Below are 23,279 nucleotides of genomic sequence, written 5' to 3' on the forward strand. Positions count from 1 at the left end.
ATTCTACAATGCACAAGAAAGACCCCCCAACAAGGAACTATCTGGCCCAACATGTCAATACTCAGTGGCGCCAAGGTTGAGTAATCTTGCTTTAGTAAATACAATTAAATCAATAGGGGTCCAAGACAACTGTAAGTCTCAGGGTTAAGAACTTCCTTGATGTTCTCTGCATGTATTATATTTCATGCATGTTAACACATCAGATGGTAAACATTATTCTGGTTCAATGGCTCTTTTCATAATCAGAATATCTTGCTTGTTTCTCAGGGTTTTATTCTGAGGTTGAGTTTTTGAATTCCCAAATAAAGTTTTAGTTTTGAGTTTCAGTGAATTGAACATACTCACACTTAACACCAGCTAATTTTTTGGGTGAGGGTTTTCTTTTTTTAGCATGGCTTTGTGAAGAATATAAAGAATAAAAAGAGAAAATGTATTTCTTTAAAAACTGAAACTTAGTCAAGTGAGAAAAATCGTATCTCTTTATATATGAGAACATGGTTCATGCCTTCACAAAGACAAAATAATCATTAAATCATATGAATGTTTCAAGCAAAGCCTTCAATATATTTCTAAATCATCTAGACACTTTTCTCTCCATATTGTCATTGCTCAGAGGATATATCATGTGTTTCACAAAGGTCCATCTACAAACAGGATAAACTCATTGCTTTGGCTTCAACACTAAATATACATAGTAACTGACATGAAATGGATAAAAGTTATAGGAAAAGGAAAGAGAGTAAGAAAGGAGTGATGGAAAACAGGGCTTGGAGCACAGAAATTGTGTAATTCTTTCTATATTTAACTTAACTTGATATTATACCCCAGAGAAACCTCATTCACAGAACCTTCTTTAACCCACACACCTGAACTCAGTGAACCAAAGGCTATCTACACTCCTAACCACAGCCCATTTTGCCAAGATGACACTCTTCTCAAGGAATGCATCTACCAGCTGGCCAGTGACCTAGGATATTTGTAGCCTGGAAAGACAAGGTAATTTGATTCACTCAGATTCCTCTCTTGGGAACCTCAACTGAGACACTGAGACCCACCATTTCCTTTTTGCAATGAGGCAGAAAAAAGTAATCACGTGGAATGTGATTGTCATACTTACGGCTGAACACCAAATTAATGAGGGTCCTCTGAAAAATCCTTAAAACACTTCATCTCACTTCACTTGAAAGTATCTTTGCTCTTTTGCTCTTTGTAACTAAAAAAGCATTAACTGCATATAAAACTGATGAATCAGATTAAGGTCTTTGGATGGACCAATGTCAATTTCCTGGTTTAATACTGTATCACAGTTATGCAAAATGTTATCACGGGGGAAACTGGGTTAAGGGCACAGAGGACCTCTCTGTACTGGTTTGTTTGTTTTCAAATTCCTGTGAATGTCTGTTTCAAAATAAAAAGATTTTTTAAAGCAAGTATTAATATTAAAAAAAAAAAATGACCTCTTTGTATTAGTTTCCTAGCACTGCCATGACAAAGTCCCACAAACTGAGTAGCTTAAAACAAGAGATTTATTTTCCCACAGTTCTAGAGACTAAAAGTCCAAAATCAAGGTGTCCACAAAACCATGATTCTATGAATTCTGTAAAGAAACTATTCCTCGCCTCTTAAAGCTTCTGGTGCTTTGCTGGCAATCTATGGTGTTCCTTGATGAGAGATGTATCACCCCAGTCCTCCACTGTCACATGCCATTCTTCCTGGGTGTATCTGTCTTCACATAGTCATCTTCTTATAAGGACATCATACTATATTAGGGGCCTACAATACTCCATGATGACTTCAGCTTTACTAAGTACATCATCTGCAACAACCCTATTCACAAATAAGATCACATTCTGAGATACTGGGATTTAGGACTTTAATATATTATGTTTGGGGGGGGGTGGGCACAATTCAATCTACAACACTATCCCTTCAGAGACCTAATTCTACAGTTCACTATTTTTTACAATTGAAATTTTTCCCATTTATTCATTAAAAAAATCTTTGAGGGGCACCAGGTGGCTCCATCGGTAAAGCATCTGCCTTCAGCTCAGGGTCCTAGAATCCAGCCCAGCATTGGGCTCTCCACTTGATGGGGAGTCTGTTTCTCTCTCTCCCTCTGTGTGCTCGCTCACTCTCTCTTGCTCTCTCAGGTAAATAAAATATTTTTTTAAAAAATCTTTGACCTCCAAATGTATCAGTCATTAACTTAGTTGCTGTGAACACAGAAATTACTAGTATAAAGAGTCAAGCTCAGGTTTTTTTTTTTTTAATCTCTCCTCTCTACACATCAAAAATGAAGGTTTCTGACACACTCCTTCTTGAGGAATTCTTAGAAGTCAATCTTCATAGTCCAGCTATGACTGCTCATAAGTGTTCAACAAGTGTCTATTATAATTATCTGCAACACAATTATATCTGGTGTTTTCTTGCTCATTTGCTAATTTATTTGCCAGATCCTGCTCCACCACTAGAACAGAAACTCTGCCTTTATTCCTCCAATATATCCGTATAAACTAGAAAAGTTCTTGACCTAGTAGACAATTATTTGTTTAAAAAATAAACGTGCGAGAATATGGGGTAACTGAGTGATGGTCTAATGTGATGGGCACATGATATGATGAGCACTGGGTGTTATATGCAACTGACAAATTATTGAACACTAAAAAAAATGAATGTCCAACAAAAGAACATTCATTGAGCATCTGTATGTCAGACTATCCATATAACCCTTTTATATCCACATATGACAACCCTACCAGGTAGCTGCTGGAGCTCTAATGCATACTTCAAATTGAAGGTTCAAGAAATTTTGACATAACCATCCTGACACACAAGCATGGGAAGAAGGAGTCATATGAGGCGTGATGACAACTTCAAACCAATTATAGCCCAATTCTGCAACTGTGGTTATTCTTATGCTCCTACATCCCATTGAAAATGTTCAGTGTCCTGTATTTGGGAAATCATACTATTTAATATTCCGGAAATACATTTCATTTTAGTTTCTAGAGATAAAATCCAAACAAGATAGAATTTCCACGCTTAAAATAGAAATAGTTGGAGATGTTTGGATTTAAATATAAAATATATTTGGCTTTCATCTAATCATAGAATCAGAAGATTGAATAAAACCTCTAGTGGCCAATAACAACAAACCACCACAATTCAAGCATTCCAAATATGCGGGGTGTTTGAAATCATAGGCTAATTTCATTTAAAATCCTTGTAATTGATCCAAGAAATAACAATTCAAAATCTAAGCATCAAAATACTTAGATTCAAGCCACTTGAAAAGATTTCAATATGATTGAGACTTTTAATTTTCACAGAACTTATTTTGTAAAAATGATTTTCATATAAGGCTTATTTATTTTTATTAAGCTGAATGTTTTTTCCTAGAAAGACTTGAAAACCAAATATCCTTTATTCCTTAAATACCTTCTGATTGCTATATTACTAGAAGTAATTCATACATATATGTATATTGCTATGCATTCATATATATAGCTTCATATAGCAATATATGCATACGATAGGTTTTTTACCTAACCAAATTTGAAACCAATAAATACTGTGTCATGATAGAAATCATGTCATGACAGAAATGAAATAGAAATAACTTGGTAAGAAAGAAGGAATTAATATGTGAGCCCAACTGTTCTGGAAACTTTATATATAGATCTATATTTCAAAAGAAAATTGTTATTAATCTTTCAAAACAAAAAGAAAGCTCTTGTCTCCTAAACAGATATTTTCCAATAATACACAACCTATAATCAACTTATTCCTGTCAAAATTTTAATGAGATTTTCACACCAGCTGTAAATCCAGAAATTTTGATATTACTACCTTTAATCCTTCATGACTTTGACATCTGCAAACAAATGGCTGGCCAAACATAGGGTTCTCAAATATAATAAGCAGCTTGACAATTCGAAAGATATTACATATTATATAGGTGTGTGTGTATTTAATTCCAGGTATTAGCTGTGTTAAACTTCAGTGTTTTATAAAAGTAATTTGTTTAAACTGATTCCTATCATCAGCTTTGATTCTTAGGGGTTGCTAACATTTTGAAAATAATCCATAATTTGTACTTAATTATAAATTATTTATTGTCAAAGTTACAGCCCTACCTTGTTATTGGTCTTTAATTATTATCAATTCACTAGAATATCTATATAATGATAGTGCAGGATATTTTTCATACACAAAATCCAAATTTAAAGCTACTAGGAGGGGATCCCTGGATGGCTCAGCGGTTTAGCGCCTGCCTTTGGCCCAGGGCGGGATGTGGAGTCCCTGGATCAAGTCCCACGTCGGGCTCCCAGCAGGGAGCCTGCTTCTCCCTCCTCCTGTGTCTCTGCCTCTCTGTCACTCTCTCAATGTCTATCATAAATAAATAAATAAATCTTTAAAAAATAATAAAATAAAATAAAGCTACTAGGAATCTAGAGATTTATCCCATAGTCCTTTCATGGAATATATTACTGAAGCAAGAGAAGATATTGACCTACGCAGTATCACATATAACTTTGGTAGGAAATCTACAACATAAAGCAAAAGTGTTGCAAATACATTCCATGATCTACAGGCTAAGTGAGGGTTATGCATAAACATGAGGCAAGAGAAAACATGGGGAACATGCACAGTTTCCGTAACTGTGGTCAACTAGCAAACAAAGTATGCAGGGCTGAGCTTCAGAAAGAATATGATCATAAACAAATACAATTTGTGGAAGAAATAAGCCAGGAAAAGAGGATATATGAAGTTTCAGGGCACAAAATGCAAAATGGATACATAAATAAGTAAATGGCTGCCTGTCTCTTAGCAGAACGGAAACAGAAAGAACTGAAGATAGAAGGAGGACATCACTGAAAATACTTTTCTTGAGCAAGAAACTCCAGACCTAATCTCTATGATAATTCCAGATAAGAGTACCAGTCTATGCCCATCTTTTTTACATTTCAAAAACAAATCTAGTTTTGAAGACAATTTTTTACTTACCAAACCTGCTATAGGTGTGGATAATCTATTAATCTTCTTAATGACACCAGGCTTAAGTTTATTAACCAAACTGCAAGTAAAGAAATGACATATGCAATTACAAGAATGCCAATATCACCTCGGTATTATTTTTAACATTTTCAAAAATCATGTATATCACTATTCTATCCCCCATATGTGATTCAGAGCCAAGAGCTCAATAAAAGGCATTTTCTTTCTCTCAAGAAAAGACGACACAGAGCAAAAAGAACATCATTGCAAACAATGGTGAGTGTCGTCTTAGACCAATATAGACACATTGGTATACTCAAAGCCATGTCCCTAAAAATAGTTCCACGTTTGTTAAAGGTAGTATTTGATTCTGTTTCAAGAGCCAGTTTAAGAATCTCCTTCAATTATAATCCAGTTCTCTTAGACCTAAGAATATTTTTTCTATTAATCATTTTAACTATAATCTTTTCTGAAACTGATCTTTACTTTAAAAGGTAGTTTTGAATCACATTATTCTTCCAGATTTGTTTACTGAAGTTGACATTATATTAGTTTCAGGTATAAAACAGTGATTGGACATTTATATACATTATGAAATGATCACCATTATAAGTCTAGCTACCATCTGTCATCATACAAAGTAATTATAATATTATTGACTATATTCCCTATGCTCTACTTTACATCTCCATGACTTATTTTATAACCAGAGTTTGTACATCTTAATCCCATTTCACCCATTCTCCCTACCCACCAGTTTGTTCTCTATATTTATGAGTCTGTTTGTTTTGTGTTTTTTTTTTGGATTCTACCTGTAAATGAAGTCATACAGTATTTGTCTTTCTCTGTCTGATTTCCCTTAGTGTAATACCCTCTAGATCTATCCATATTGTCATAACTGTATTTTGCCAGATTTAAAGGGTACAGCAGAACTCATCCCCATAGCCACCTAGTTCTTACTGCTAACTCATTCAAATACGTGACTGATGCTTTATTACCAGAACAGAGTGACTGGATAAAAATTAAATGTACCCAAACTCCCCAAAATGGCTAACAGTTACTTCAGAATCTAACATTGAGCACATTTAAGTTACTATGACTGAATCTGCAAAGGTATCTGTCTCTACATTCCAGAAATGAAAAAAGAAGCTACCTTTAAAGACTGTAACTCAGAGTGTAACTTTTGGTCCTAAATCTAGTTATTGTGAACCTATGTTTTTTGTTGCTCTTCACTGATACAGTGCTAAGCCATGGAGACATTTAATATTATAGTAATGCTTTTTTACTAATTCTAGCTTGGTTAATTATTAGTCACTGTCAGAAGACAGTAATTTAAAACGGTGATTTTCCTATTTAATAATCTAGCTACAAAAAAGCAATTCTTTACTCTGTAAACAGAGCTCCAAAAGGAAAGTAAATATAGGAGAAATAACCAAACATTCTTAATTTACTGGTCTCCTCTTCACAATAGGCAACAGAAAAAAAAACAAAAAAAAACAAAAAAAAACTGACACTTGTGGAATGTCACTCCTTCAACATTCCAGAGATTTATATATACACTTGAATGTACTAAAAATAAGGACGACAAAAGTCTCAATTTAATAACCTTCAGAATGTAGTTCAACAGGATTCAAAACTACAAAACGATGGCTTATGAAGATTTAGTCTGGTGAACAAAAGATATTTTTTCTGTTTTCACAGTTCCTTCACACAAAGATCTTTAGACAACTTAATATAAATAATAAAATTGCCCTCTCAACATCAAGCATTTCCTAGAACTGTTACTCTATGATTCTTAATTTCTTAACTGTGCACCGAAGGCCAGCTAGGAAGGAAGGCTTTCTCCCCTCATAGCTGAATTATTTTTCTTTAATGGCTAAGCAAGGAGCTAGAAAAAAGTTGAGGTTTCTAAGAAATGACAGTTGCAAATTAATTCTTCTAGTCATTCTTGATTTACTAGGTATTTATTAAATTCTATTACCAGTGACATCTTGCAATGCTTAAAAGAACCAATAACTGGAACATTACTTAGTAGCAACATATTAAATCAAGAAATGCATAGAGTTGTTGACCACTAGCTTGGTAATGACTCCTACAGTAACTTGGATCTTAAAATATAATCTTTCAGTGACATAAAAAGTTAGAGACTAAAGTGAGCTGGGCCAACTTATCAAACGCCAGGAGAGTCTGGCATCAGTTGTCTTTTCTGGAGGAAGAGTGTCATAAATTCCTCCTCCACCCATTTGAGTCACTGATGACTTTGGCCAGATCATTCAATTTACCTGTTTACTTCACTTATCATTTTTATATTACAGTGTTAGTAATACCAAGAGCATCTTTTAAAAACACGTTTTGGATTGAGTAACAACATAGCCTATACTCAATCAATTCGGCAAAAGGAAGTAAAGAATCGAAGGAAGTAAAGGAACCAGCACAGATAATGATGTATCCCAAAAATGAGTTGACTCCTCCCTCACCAGAAGGTTCCACAGCTATTACCTAAAAACAACATACACACTGCAGATTGGTTTCCTTCTCAACTCCTGAGCCTCCCAGTACGTGTATAAACACAGAAATAACCACAAGGCAAAAACAACACTCTGATTAACACACAGAACTACCCTGTAAAAGTTGCGTCACTAGAGAAAAACACTGTTTTACTCTATCAAGGGTTAAAATGGTATCACTTCTAAGCATTACAGCATGGAGAAAATGCACATATGGTTTTGGCAAATACTGAACTTCCAATCAAATTATGAATCATGAATAATTATTTTCACATCCAATTAAAGGAAAAACTTTCAGGATATTTCTTCTAGGGAAGAAAGTAGATTTCATAAAATCTAAACTTCTGTGAAATTTAAGGATATCTAAAAAAAAAAAAATTGGAGCATAGTCTTATACCAAATAAAATACAAGTGCCACACAAGGGAGATAATACTCTCTTTTAAAAATAGAACTTCTTTACATAATAAGGGTTCTTCAAATACACATGTGGAATTTGTAAAGACAACACTCACTTGAGGTCACTGGCTTTATTCAAGAATCATATAACATGATAACATGATAACATATAACATATAACATGATAACCATATAACAGATGTCTTTGTGCACAAAGAAGTAGAGACAGTCAGGGACCATTTATCTGCCTGCAAGCCCACGGTTCCTCTAATCCTATGTGTAGTTATACCTCTACTCCCCAAGCCTTCCCTCAGGCCATGACATAAGCCTAGTTGTGTGCTTTGTTAGCATATCAGAGATTTGCTCTTTTGGTAAGATTAAAACCAGAACAGAAAACACCTAGTCATTTGCTATCTCCTGTGGTAGACCACACTGGCAAAAGCCTGCAATCCCTCTTCTTCAGCTCATTCCTTCATTGTTGTCTCCTTCCTTTTCTTCTCTCCAAAACATCCTGCCCACTCCCTCCAAGGGAGCTAATTACATAATAGATGCTAGAAGGCTGCCTCTGTTCCGAAACCTTGTCACCAGTGAATGTGACCTGACTTTAAACATAACTCAGAGGTGACACTCCAAGAAAACTGTACATAAAGTTCAATGTAACATCTAGCTCAGTTAAAAATGGTTTCAATGAGAACTAGAATTTGGTGCTCTGTCTCTGGAAACTAGTTCCAAACGCCAAACCTCATTTCCCCTTTATCAGAAAGCCCTTCAGCAGGTACACCTTTCAATTTCCTACTTCCAAAGATCTTTTCCAAATGTCCTAGAGACATTGACCTCAAAGAGCTTATCAATACACTGAAAGTGAACTTTCTAACCTATGAATTATTTGGTCAATCACACATACATATTTCTATTATCTTTCTGTTGACTACATTTTCTAAATATATATCCCCACATTAATCAAATTTTCCTATCGGTAACTAAATTTTTTAAAGACATAATGAAGATATTATGTTTTGTTTTGTTTTGTTTTTACAAATTAAAGAAGTGGTTTTTGTTTTATCTGTTATTTAGCACCTCTTCCTTTGCCTAGTTTTCTTCTAGATGCAAGTATGCCCATAAACACCTGAATGCTTAGTAAAGACAGAGCATTGCACTAAGGACACAGTGAAGCTGCTAAGTACAAGGATATTCTCTCATTCCAAATACCTCCTAGCACTTATTAGCGAGGTACCTGGTATTGTGTAGGTGCTTTAAAAATATCTGCAAAAACACCTGCTAGCTAACATTTAATACAGAAGTTTTTCTGTGATCTAAAATCTGTCTTCTTTATAGAAATAAATTTAGAAAAATGTTAACCGTTAGTTTCACTCAGATGTGGGAAATCATTTTAGGCTGTTCCCAACAAGGATACCTCCCTCTATTAGGTTTTCTGTTGCCAGACAAGTCAAACCTTGATGTTGTCTCTCCTGTCAAATGCTGACCAATAAACTATCAGATATATTAATTTGGACAAGTTATCTTAAGTAAATTCCTTACTAAGATTTTTTATTATTACCTCCATTTAAAGCCATAAGCTATAATATCTTTAAAATAAAAACCACATTGAGTAATTAATGATCACATTTCCTTGGGTAAAGTAAGAAGCATATAAAATTTAAAATTTTTAAATTTGGGGTGCCTAGGTGGTTCAGTAGGTAGGCGTCCAACTCTTGGTTTGGGCTCAGGTCATGATCTCAGGCTTGTGAGACTGAGCCCTATTGGGCTTTGTGCTGGGTGTGGAGCCTGCCTAAGATATTCATATTCTCTCTCTCTCCCTCCCTCCCTCCCTCCCTCCCCGCCCCCCACCACTCCACACCCCCCCTTCTCTTAAAAAAAAAAGTTTAAAAGCATTCAATATAAGCATTTATGGTCACTTTAATATTTTCAAAGATCAGTAGTAAAATTAATATAAGTTTAGTTTCTAGAATTCCTGTGGTAATTTTGTGTAGTGTAGAGTTAGACTATAGCACAAACAGTTAACAATGAGTGCTAAGATGGGAAAGTGTGTGCAAGAGCAACAGGTCAGTATTAATACACCTCATGATTATAGTTTTATTATGACAGGACTTTTACTTAGCCTGTTAGGCCCGAAGCATTCTGAATGAAGTGAGTCGAGCAAAGTTTGAGTCGTCTGACAACAGACTCCTCTTATTTTAAACCACCTCAACTGTTAGAGCACTAAGGGAGCTCACTCAAACAGGACATTTCCCAATACCACATCAATAGCAAAAAAGCATCTAGCAGGGGCCTCTGAGTTCCTGTCCTGGTTCTGTTGTTTACTCTTAAGTAACATCTCTAAATTCCTCTCCACCCCTGCAAACAAATCAGAGTGCTATGTTGTTCTCTTATAGATGGACTTGGGTTCACTCCAATTTTTGCCACTATGAAAATGCTTCTAATGTTTGTCTGTATGCATCTCTTCATCCCTGGCTCCTTAAAGCTTCCTACATTCTGTTTCTAGAAATAAAAACATCAGCGTCAAACTCTTAATACTTGTCTGGCAAGGAATTTGGCCAAGTGAATCAATTTACTTTTGCCTCAGAAGGCACCATTCATGTGCCCACCTCCTGGTAGGATAGAACTGCAGCAGCCCAGTCCCTCTGCGCATCAGCTGCATGATCTTCCTAAGAGCTGCCAACTTTATAACCACCACTCTTAAGGGGTATACAAGATTTCACTGATTTTATCAACCACATTATAGATATTTAAGGTATTTTTTATATTTTCCACTATGAAAAATCTTTATACATAGTCCCCCCATTTTGTAATCTTTTTTTTTTTATTCTCAAGAGGAAAGATTATTGGGGAAAATCCTGTAATTTTCATGGTAAGTTAACATACAGATTAACTAAAAAACTAGCATGTAATTACTTGTCAGGTATTGTTAACACTGCTTTTCAGAACTGTACTAGTTTACATTCAATTGGTCATTTTGAACATATACCATTTTGCCATAATATGCCATCATTTTGTAACATTTCAAATTATTTACCATCTTCAACTTAAAAATAGTATCTGGGGCAGACCAGGTGGCTCAGCGGTTTAGTGCCACCTTCAGCCCAGGTCGTGATCCTGGACTCCCGGGATCGAGTCCCACGTCAGGCTCCCTGCATGGAGCCTGCTTCTCCCTTTGCCTGTGTCTCTGCCTGTGTGTGTGTGTGTGTGTGTGTGTGTGTGTGTGTGTCTGTCTCATGAATAAATAAATAAAAATCTTTAAAAAAAATAGTATCTGGTTTTAGCATAATTATTTCTTACTAATGAAAATGAAGATTTTACTCCTTATTTCCAGCACTTATTCCACAGTTTATTTATTTGTGAAGTATCTGGTTACATCTTTTGCTCATTTGTCTACTCATTTCCTATTCCAAATGTGTATCTCACCAGTGTATTTGAACTTTAGATAATGTTTAAGTCATTTTGCTTAATGTATTTTTCTCAGAATGTTGTTAGAATATCTATTTAAATATGGATTTAAATTTATTTATTTTTCCCTCACTCCTTCAAAACTTAGAATTTTAAACTGCCTCGAAAGGTTTTAACTCTTCAATTTTATTTTTTCAGCTTTGTATTATTTTTACCTTGGCTATTTGGTGGGCTTACAAATTCATCCTTAGACAATTACTTATCCCAATACAATGACCTGAGTGATTGATCTCTTTTGTGTGTTTTCATATCTCCTTTATCATAAATTCCTATGTGTAAGAATGTATTTTGGACCTTGTTCCTGTATTAATATGCACATTTACAAAGCAATCCATAATATTTATTTTTTTCCAATCCATAAAATTTAATTACTGTGCTTTGTCATGTTTGTCACATGTTCTATGGTTGAGACAAGCTCATTTCACAGATATTTTTATTTTTAGAATTTTTCCTATTCTTATCTTCTTATTCTTCCACATGAATGTTAAAATAACACTTATTAAGAGAAGCCTGACTAGATTTAATGAGTCTGGATTAAAATTATAAATTAATTGACATCTATTACCCTATGTAGAAATATAGCTTACCATTTCATCTCTTAATTCTTACAGCTTACCATTACATTTTCAATATCCAAGGTAAAAGTCTCACACATTTCTCTAAAGAATGCTAAACTTTGTCACTATTGCTTTTAACTCCTTGGATCCCATCTAATTTTCTGACTGGTAATTGTTAGTATATAAGAAACTCTAGAGATTAAGTCTCTCATATAAGGCAATTGCTCTATTTTTAACTGATATGATACATTATATATTTGTTTTTATAATATTCATTTAACTTACTTCTCAATACACTGACCAGAATTACCATACTATGATTGTTTCACAGCTAACACACTGTTTTCCATGTGCCTACCTGAAAGCCTTTATTACATTAAAATAGACTTCAGTATAACTTCTTGCTGATCAACTTTAATAAAATTGCTCATATCTCATACATCTAGCATACACATTACTTCCTTTTATTTTTATTAGACCATCATTCTCATTTCTTTCTCAGAGGTCCTATCACTGAAATGCTGGTTGTTCTCCTCTTAGTAATTTATATTCAGGGCAGGAAAGGCCTGTAGACGGTACCTGCCAGGTTTATGAATTAGAACTAAAGCCTCAATACGAAAAACCTTCTGCAAAATTTGCCATGAGTCTGTACAACATGACTATTATAATAGAGGTGAACTTTTAAATCGTTTATTTGCTAAGCCAGGTTTCAACTTAATAAACTATTTTTAAATGATGTTTTGTTATATGTAGGTATCAAATTACAGAAAAAAACTGACTATAAATTTTCAAAATAGAACATACAGATTGGCAACCACAAAATGCAAACATGCAGAGAAAACAGCTTAAAATTTTCAGATTGTCTTTATCAACGCAACACTTGCATCTTCATTTGCCTACTACTAGGTTATCAAATAGTATAGAAACTTTGAAGTTTATATTACTGTAAATGAAGAAAAATAATTTTTAAAATTTTCTTAAAGATTTTATTTACTTATTTACTTGAAAGAGGGAGGGGAGGGGGGAGGGGAGAGAGAAAGAGACCACACATGTGCACAACACTTGCCTACAAGGTGGGGGTGGGGGGGTACCGGGGGTAGCGGGGAGAAGGGAAAGAATCCCAGGTAGACTCTGTGCTGAGCGTAGAGCCTGTTGCAGAGCTCTAACTCATGACCCTGAGATCATGACCTGAGCCAAAACCAGTAGTCAGACACTCAACTGAGTGAGCCACCCAGGGAGCCCAGAAAAATCATTTTTATTACTTATATTGCAAATGGCTATAATATGGTTGGGAATCAATGAATAGTGTTGGCATGCTAGAGAGATGTAGGAAAACAACTATCCTCCTCAGGAAATTCTAAACCAGAAGTAATTCTAAGAAAAAAGGCTTCATTAAAGAAGTTTCTCTGGGCTTCACATGGTATCACTGCCATTCGATGCATGAAAGTCTCCATTTCTAACAAAAGACAGACCCCTCTTGCATGAATGAGAAGTGACAAAGTTCTTTGTCCTATATCTTAAAACAATCACTCAAGTATCCCATAGAAAATTAACAGGAATCTTTTTCAAAATAATTTTTCTCCTTGTATTGAACACATCTTTAACAAAATGTTATATGTAGATAGTGTAGTGGTCCCGTGGCATATATAAATAAAAACAGAATTTCTCAAACCAAATAGGTGAATATCCTGATTCACTCTTTCCAAGCTGTAAACCATAGAAAAGAAAGCCTGGTAACAGTGTGAGAAGAGTTTTCTTAATAATTTGTGCCAAGTTCAAAAAGACCTAAACCTCTGAGACATGGCTCACTTGTAAACTTCTGAGGCATGGCTGGTTGACCTGGGATAGAGCAGACTGGCAATATTCCAGGGATGGGAAGTATAGAGTGACTAACCAGAGACACACCCAATAAAATTATCTTCAAGTATATCTTCTTACTTCACAAGGTGAATAAAGAATGTTTTGTTTTCGTATTTCCAAGATCGCAATCATAAAATGAGTAACTGTGAAATTACTAACTCCTATCACTAGCTAGATATGCCTCAACCAAATATGTCTAGAGAAGAGAAGTGATTCTCCTAAAACCACAGAGTGAGAAAGGTTGAGGATATTTACGTAGTGGCAAATCTCATATTTTTAAAAATATAGAGGTCCTTATGAACACTAATAAACACTGCCAATAGAGGACTGATTAATGAATACTATCAATAATTAACAAGGAGCTGGGGCAGCCCAGGTGGCTCAGTGGTTTAGGGCCGCCTTCAGCCTGGGGCCTGATCCTGGAGACCTGGGATTGTGTCCCACATCGGGCTCTCTGCGTGGAGCCTGCTTCTCCCTCTGCCTGTGTCTCTGCCTCCCTCTCTACCCCCGTGGGTGTGTGTGTGTGTGTGTGTGTCTCATGAATAAATAAATAAATATCTTTAAAAAAAAACAAAAAACAAAAAAAACCGAGCTGAAGTCACCTTACAAACTCTTGTCAATCCTTTTACTAATTTGAAAAAATCCCAAATTAGATTTTGTGCCCATCTCACTGTTTAGTAAAGACAAGAGAGATTACAGGTCTAAGTTATACAGTAAAAGAATTACTGTAACAGACTTTAACCAGCAGAGTATTCTTTACCACTCAACTCAATTAGATCTCACAATCAAACTAAATGATACTAAAATGATTAACAGAAGATACTAAGTTCAATAGTCAATCAGAATAAAAGGCAACATTATCTCATTATGCAGGTATATATCTGGTCTAAAACCCCAGTGCAGAGTTTATACCCAATTTAGACTATCTGAAATGTCAGAACACTGCCAGTTGGGTGGAAGCTATAATAAGCTCACTTCCTCTAACTCTTGACTTCACTATTTCAGAATGCCAGCTCAAAAAGGATAAACTATGACTAACGGATAAAAAGACTGCTGAAATTAGATAAAATAATCAGAAAACTCTTTAATCATAATAATGAACTAGGATGCCTAGAGATGTTTAAGAAGCAACAAGCAGACCCCGTATTTCACAAGAATCCATTTTCCTGGCAGTGAACCAAGCAGAAGTCAGTCTTTTCCTGTAAGAAAATGAATTCAGAGTTTTAAAATATCCTAATCATATTTCAGCTAAAACTTGAGATCTCTCAGGGGTAAAATATTTTCAAAGACAGATGGCTTACTATATTTATCATTAATTTAAGAGTCAGGACTTTTAATACCAGACTCTTAACGACAGATTTTGCTTTCTTGGTAGGCATTATAGCTCAGGTGGAGATGATCAAACAGTGATGCCTGCTTAATCATTTTATAGACTAACCAGCTAGGCTTTCTTCAGCTACAGATGTATACAGAATAGAGTTATCTATAGGCTTTTTCCCCCAACATTGCACCTTTGAGATTAATATGCTTCATTAACCAGTGGCCGTAAACAGTGTGATTTACAATTAAGAGAAAGGGTTTTTTTAATACAAATATGCAGGGTTTTGATGTCTCTCAGTAAAAACAACTGCCAATTACCATAGCTTAATATTTACTTATGCTACTTTAGGAAAACATGAATTTAAAGAATACTGGGTTCCGGACATACTGATTAGACTTAATCTAGTAATGCACAGGGATCTCTGGGTGGCGCAGCGGTTTAGCGCCTGCCTTTGGCCCAGGGCGTGATCCTGGAGACCTGGGATCAAATCCCACATCGGGCTCCCGGTGCATGGAGCCTGCTTCTCTCTCTGCCTGTGTCTCTGCCTCTCTCTCTCTCTCTCTCTCTCTCTCTCTCTCTGTGTGTGTGTGTGTGTGTGTGACTATCATAAAAAAAAAAAAAAAAATCTAGTAATGCACAAAATCCCTAAATGGTATTATTCCAGCTAGGAAACAATCTAAGAATGAGTTTTTGGAAGCTGTGAATTAAAGTCATTTTTTTAAAACCACAGTATCTTTAAACATGCATCCAATGTTTGCTCTGAAGGTAGAACTTATGTGTTTAATCTAACAGTACTGCTTGTGGTCCAAACAGTTTTTCATCAACTCTGAATATCTTCTCAGGTTGGGTATGGCTTTTACAAATCACCTCAAATCATTGAGACACCAGGCTGTTGCATAAATTGCATTTTAAATAAAAAGAAACCTAAGTGTCACACAAATATGTTTAATGATCTTGTTATAGAGGTAATGCCCCAAAAAAGAGATCCCTAAAAATGATTTAAATAGTTTATCACTGGCAGTATATAGCCACAAAGTGATTTCTTTGAAAACATCACCTATGTGGGTTATATACTCTCACATGTCCACAAACAACTCAGTGCTTCATATGCACACTTCATACCCAACACTTATCCTGACTTGTGGAGCTTGCAATAAAAAAAGTTAACTTGCTGCAAACTTCTAAACAGTCCATACTCATAGCTAAGGTAGTTCTCAAATCACATGCATCTTTCTAATCATCATTCCCCCCTCCATCTTCTGAATGCATTAGAACACACTTAAATTCTATAGTTTTCAAATTAATATAATTTCCTAACATTAACCAATTAGACTGACCATGTGTTCTACTAGAATTAGTTTAAGCATATTTGGTAATGGCACTTCTAAATGTGACATCAGAAGAGGACAAGAAACACTCCTTAAACTTTACTTGTGGCCCTTCTTCATATATCAGCTCTGCTATGTATTAAGTAGAACCATATGCAATTGATATTTCTGTAGGTTACAGAGGGTTGGATATCAATAACTTCATATGGCTCAATTAATAACATTGCTCTGAGACAAAAAAGCTTGAACATCTACCAATAGAGCTAGTGAGATAGAGGTTGTTATCTACATGGCCATCTTCCTAGCAACAACTTATACAAAGATAGTTTATAAAAACCCTAATGTATGTATTATGAAATTCTGCAACCCTGTTGGGCAGATCAGATATGCTGATCTCCATTTTACAGGTAAGAAAATAAGGCTCAGTCACTAAGTCAGTTTCTCAAATGTCCAAAAGTAATGGGGCAAGGAATCAAACCTAAGCCCTCTGGCTCCCAATCTTTGCCGCAAACCACCTTCCTTTAAAAGGATAATCAAAATCATCTAAATACAAGTACATTTAACTTCCAATGCTTACTTGTGGACAGATTCCATAAATACCTATGTGATAAGTGTCTAGATTGCAGTACTTAAGCCCTTTCAAAAATGTGGGTGCATACTCAAGGACATTCTTATAACTTATTTGCTCACTTCTGCAACCTGCACCCTTACCCAGGACTTCATCTTTACATCCCATGGGCCTGCCTCCCCCTCACCTCCAAAGGTCACATACCTGGTTAACTTCACTATGCACCCAGTGGGGGACAAAACAGTGGGGCTAGACACATGATGTAGGCTTCATACCATCAATCATGCCACCAGCCTAGTTTACTTATGATAACCAAAACCTGGGATATTGATTTTTAATAATATATTAATTGAATGAATGGTCCATGACTCAAATTGACTGTGGAGATGTAATGACTCCACTTAAAGCTTAAAAGAAAAATTTGCTACTTCATAAACTTGTTCTACAAGCATCACTATTAACTGAAGAGGAAAAAAGTCTTCTATTAACTTTTAAACCAGGCAATTCCATATGTTAAAATATTCAGAGTGAGAGCTGGTACAATGTAATACGGCTTCCTCCTGAACCACCCACCCCTACTGGCCCATCAAGCAATAACAGAACCTTTCTTGTTTATTAATTTAAAATAATATATATTTCACCAATGCTATCTTTAGATGCAGAGACTGATAACTCCTTCCTACTGTCTGGTACTGTAGGAGTGTCAATTTGCAGAGATCAAATCTCACTTGTTACCAAGAAAACAGATCTGTGACTATGGTGGCCATGGGGAGGGAGTGATGACAACTAACAACACACGTACACATCTTTGCTTTTGAATTATTTTTTAACTGCTTTAAATACTTACTCACACAACAGAACACCATTCTCTAGAGAAGCTCGAAAATCCTTTGTTTCAAAATTCTTCTCTGTTACTGCCTGAAAAACAGATTTGGGCATTAGTTTTCTCTTAATCAGAGTTACTACACAAGTCAAATGTAGCATGAGATTAATTAATGTGCATCTAATGTTATCCTTGAAAGATATACGTATGTCATCGAAAGTCATTCCATATAGGAAATTACACATGGTTCTATATTATAAAGAGAGAGATTAACCATTTTAGTATGAACAAATGTAAACAGAAAAAAAAACACAATGAGAGTTTTCTGTAGTGGGACAATTTTATGGGTAATCAACAGTAGTTAGAAGCTACATTTCCAACATCTTTTCTATAAAAATCCTATGGGCAATCTAGCCTACCAAGAGTAAATAAAAAGAGATTAAGATATAAACTTGAAATATCAACTATTTATGCACATCATTAATTTCAATCCCATCCTTCAATTCCTCAAGTTTCGTGACAATGCTAAATTGCAGAAGGCATGACTCTCCTTAAATGGATTCATGATCTGGCCCTGATATGTGTAATGAGCTACATTTACTGAAACATCCTATAGAGAATGCTATTAAATCCTGAAACAGAGAGACAAAAGACAAGCATGGAAGATGCACAGACTTTAAACAGACAACTCCCCCACTTAAGGCTATAACATATAAAGGCCACCTACAGTTAACCACAACCAATGTTCCTTAGCAAAACTACTGGAAAAATGTCTACAGATCCTGTCTCTCAAGAGTAGAGTAGCTGGGAAGAAAGGGGACCTTAAGACAGAGAAGCAGAGAATATGGAGGCCACTGTAGGAAAAAGCTTTCTAAGAACAGCTCCTGAAACTGGGTCCACAGCTAAGGGTGTGGGCAGAGTGCACTGAGCAGTGATCCCAGCAGCCCTAGAGACATATCCACCACCTGTGAGGAGGAGTCCTTGCTCCACCTGCCACTCAGGGAAGAAATACCATGTAGGAAATCTGATTTGGGAAGCCCCTGATCTTAAACCCTAAGTGAGCTGCCAGGCTCCTGCAGTCCTCACTCACCACTGCTAGGTTTTCAGCCCACCTAGAATTCCTGTATGCCTTCCACAACTTTTCCATGATGCCCAACATCACTATAGCAAATTGTTAATTGACAGAACAGCAGTTATGTTTAGAACAGAAGTTAGTTTCTAATAAGCTGGTTCTATAAATATGGGCAGGATCCTGGGCCAGGAGGTAACACACTCAAACACAAGAAGAAGTAGAAGATCCTTTCCTGCACACAGCATTAATCTACAGAAAGGCTATAATGCCTCATGAATTAAACATTCACTGAGTGTCTCTGTTACAGGCACTTACCTAGATAGTGGGTGGAGATCTAAAGAAAAAAAAATGCAAGAAGCTCTTCCCTCAGGGACCTCATAGCCACATAAGTAAAAGATAATTTAAAAATGCAATAAAACATATCCAGAATGGTACATTTCTTTGGGGAAAATCTTGAGTGGTTCATGGATTATCCCAAGTAACCTGTGCAGCACAAATTCTCTTGAATTTTCCCCCAAATAGATCCAAAATAAACTCAAGATGAGCATTGAGGGGCACCTGGGTGGCTCAGTCAGTAAAGCATCCAGCTTGATTTCAGTTCAGGGTATGATCTCAGAGTCCTGGAATCGAGCCCCATGTCCTGCTCTGTGCTAAGCGGGGAGTCCACCTGAGGACTCTCTCTCTCTCTCCTCTGCCCACCCACCCCCACTTACAGTTTTTTAGATTTCTCTCTAAAAAAAAAAATAAATGTTAAAAAAAAAAAAAAGATGAACACTGACCCCCAACTAGTGAAAACATAATAATATCTATCTGGGAACTCCTACCCAAAGTCAAAAAAGGCATGAAAATGTCCCAGGAAAATCCAAAACCGAAGTCAAAGTCCATTCTTTCTGGTCATAGGACAGCCCCTCAGAGCCACCAATACTTAATTATTCACCACTGACACAATCTGGTGATTAACTTCCTAAATTAACTTAGATTAGAAGCAGTGAGTTAGAAGAAAGAAGAATTGTACCTATAGACACATGGATAGCAGTGAGGAGTGACAATCTACAGCCCTGGATGGGGCCAGTCAAGAGGGCAGGGCAGCAAATGGCAAAATGGAAAGAGAAAGGGCTCATGTCAGACAAAAGTATATTCACACCCCACTTTCATTACCTAAGAACTGTGTGATCTGAAGCAAGTTGAATAACCTCTCTGAACCCATATACTCATCTGAAACAAGGAAAATATCACCTAATTAGCTTGCATGCAATCAAATACCTGAGAGTAGCTAACAATCATAGAGTTTAACCTAATCATAAGCACCAACTTTCAAGTTAGCACTCTGACAACACACTCTGATAATTAACTCTCCAAGGAACACCTCTGCACCATATAGAGCCAAGTTACAGTAAGAATATTAAGTAGAAATAATGAAATACAGAGATATTCAGAAAACCACCCAAGTATCCAGAATGGTTTATTTCCAAAAAAAAAAAAAAAAAGACTATAGAAAGGCAATCAAAGTTCATGGATTTCAGACCACCCCCATCCATATGTCAATATACTAATGTACTCCTATGTGTGTAAATTATACACTTTCGTTTATAATACATACATATATATGTATACATATATATAAAACCAGATTCCACTTATACTGTATTTATAAAGAAGACAGAATATAAAAGCTAAACAAAGATTTAGTTAAATAATGGTCCATATTTTAAGGACATAGGAATCTATCATACCCTGTACATTACTGAAGGTATTATAAAATTATACCACCTTTCTAGAATGTAATTTGTGACATATATTTGAAGTCTTAAATTTGCATACTCTAAAGCACACCAAGTGCAGATCCAGGAATGTATACTACGACAACATGACAAGAACACAAAGACATGACGCAAGAATTGTTTCACAGCATTAGGTGTAATAGCAACAATTATAAGCATACCGAATGCCCAATAAGAAATTGGTTAAATTATGATATAACCATAAAACAGAAAACTATATGAAATTTAAACTCATGTCATGAAAGTAGATTACTTGTAAAGAATACTTAATGTAGGGGCACCTGGGTGGTTCAGCTGGTTAAGCCTCTGCCTTTGGCTCAGGTCATGATCTCAGGGTCCTAGGATGGAGGACCGCATTGGGCCCCCCCACTCAGCAGGGAGCCTGCTTCTCCCTCTCCCTCTGCTGCTCCCCTCTGCTTATGCTCTCTTGCTCTCTCTCAAATAAATAAATAAAATCTTTTAAAAAAAAGAATACTTAATATATTCATTATAAAGTAATTTATGGAATACATGAAGTATACCAATTACTATAACTCTATAGGTGTTATATGAATAAATATAGAATACATTAACAGTAATTATTTCTAAGTGGTAGAATTGTACCTTATTTAAACAAATTTTTGCTTATTTACATTCAGTAACAACCACAGGTGCTTCTTGTGCAATAGATATACAAATTAATTAGTATTTTAAAAACTTCAAAAAGGTCAGAAACCATCAGATTTGAGTTAATTTCCTGTATCTCCCACATTTAAAGGATACACTTGATCTTAGCCAAAAGGCCGAGAAGCGATTCCACATTTAAAGGATAAAGGAAATTTTTATGCTACGCAATTTTTCTCATTATCTATGAAATCTACATAATCCTTAAATTCAATAATCCTTAATTTTCCCCTTTCACTAAGAAAATTAAGGCTCAGAAAGTTTTTTAAAAATTGTCTTCAATCTGTATATAGATTTTTTTTCCATCTAAATTAGTGTATTAGACCATGCAATATATCTTCTTAAATAATCCTCCACTGTTTCTGGTACAAAAGATAATTTGGTAACTTAAAAATGTTCCAATAACTTTTTTTTTACAATGTTCCTGGATAAAAGAAAACTGGATTTTAACACATAATGATTACATGTGTGAGAGGCAGAGAAAGAAAGAGCAAACATGACACTCTACCAGTAATAAAATGAAAAATTATCTTTACGTGGTTTAAGGGTCTCCCTGGACATTTTCATGTACGAAATGTTCATATTGTATATGCTAGCTACGTCAACCTCAGTATTCAAAATGTCTGATTACTTAAAAATTTTTAATTAGCAAATTATATATCCATGTAAATATAAACTCATCTAAGACCCATCCAAAGAAATTAAAAAGGTTTTCCTAGAGTTTTAAATTTTTAAAAAAAGCATAAATTTATGTATTTCTAAATATTTTATGGAGGGAGAGCAAGTGAGGGGAAGGGGTAGAGGAGAGGGAGGGAATCTCAAGCAGACTTCACACTGAGCAGGGAACCTAAGTGGGACTGAATCTCACCACCCTGATATCATGACCTGAAATGAAACAAAGAGTTGGACACTCAACTGACTTACCCACCCAGATACCCCAAGAAAGCACAAATTTATAGCAGGAATTTTCGGGCTAGACTACCACATTCATTAAGAAACTACAATAGGGCATCTACCACTGCCAGGTGGGGCCAGGTCAAGCTCCAGAGCCCCTGGTCTCCCTGCCCTCCTATTTCCTACATCTAACTCCAGACAAGCCAACTTAATTCCTTATTGTTCTCAACTGTGCATTGGAGATACAAAGTACCTACTTCATAGGGTTACTGAGAATTAAGTGAAATGAAGTAGATGAGGCGCTCAACACTTGATTGACTCAGGAGGAGCACTAACAAATGTTAGCTAGAAAAATTAACTGTTTCTATCCATCTGTAGAATGAAGATACAGAGTTTCATCTTATCAAACAAAAATCTGTTTCGCCAGACATAATATCCTTTAATTAAAGGAAAAAACTGATTTACTACATTATAAACATCTATCAGACTACTTTCTCTATCCTGGAACGTATAAAAATTACAGAGATCTGTAAAGGAACTCAAAATAGAGTGAAGGCAGTTTGTTAAAAAATAATAACTTTAAGGGATCCCTGGGTGGCGCAGCGGTTTGGCGCCTGCCTTTGACGCAGGGCGCGATCCTGGAGACCCGGGATCGAATCCCACATCGGGCTCCCGGTGCATGGAGCCTGCTTCTCCCTCTGCCTGTGTCTCTGCCTCTCTCTCTCTCACTGTGTGCCTATCATAAATAAATTAAAAAAATAAAAAAAAAATGAAAAAAAAAATAATAATAATAACTTTAAAATTTAAACCCATCCTTATTTTAAGAAGAATTCAGTGTGCTGAAAGAAATTCCAGAATTTTGAAAGAACAAACTATCTAGGAGTTCTAATCTAACAATTACTATTGCGTTCAATAATTCTGACCTTACTCATTAGCAAGTTATTTGAGGTGTGATACATTTTACGTAACGAGGCTGTGATTCATAGTAACTAAATACATAAAGACTATGTGTTTCTCTCTTAAGTTATCAGAACTCAACACAAAC

General features: G+C 35.7%; 1 protein-coding gene across 21 annotated transcripts in view; it reads right to left on the reverse strand.

Annotated features, from left to right (window-relative positions):
- Positions 1–23,279, reverse strand: part of LMO7 (LIM domain 7) — a 197,390-nt gene that overhangs the window by 110,437 nt on the left and 63,674 nt on the right. For all 21 annotated transcript variants that reach the window (XM_077855337.1, XM_077855334.1, XM_077855336.1 and 18 more), the window contains exons 3-4: positions 17,849–17,919; positions 5,008–5,077 (exon numbers count right to left, since the gene is read on the reverse strand). In XM_077855337.1, coding sequence (XP_077711463.1) covers positions 5,008–5,077; positions 17,849–17,919 — 141 coding nt within the window. The remainder of the gene's footprint in view (positions 1–5,007; positions 5,078–17,848; positions 17,920–23,279) is intronic.

This window comes from Canis aureus, chromosome 17, assembly GCF_053574225.1.
Source record: "Canis aureus isolate CA01 chromosome 17, VMU_Caureus_v.1.0, whole genome shotgun sequence".
Taxonomy (NCBI): domain Eukaryota; kingdom Metazoa; phylum Chordata; class Mammalia; order Carnivora; family Canidae; genus Canis; species Canis aureus.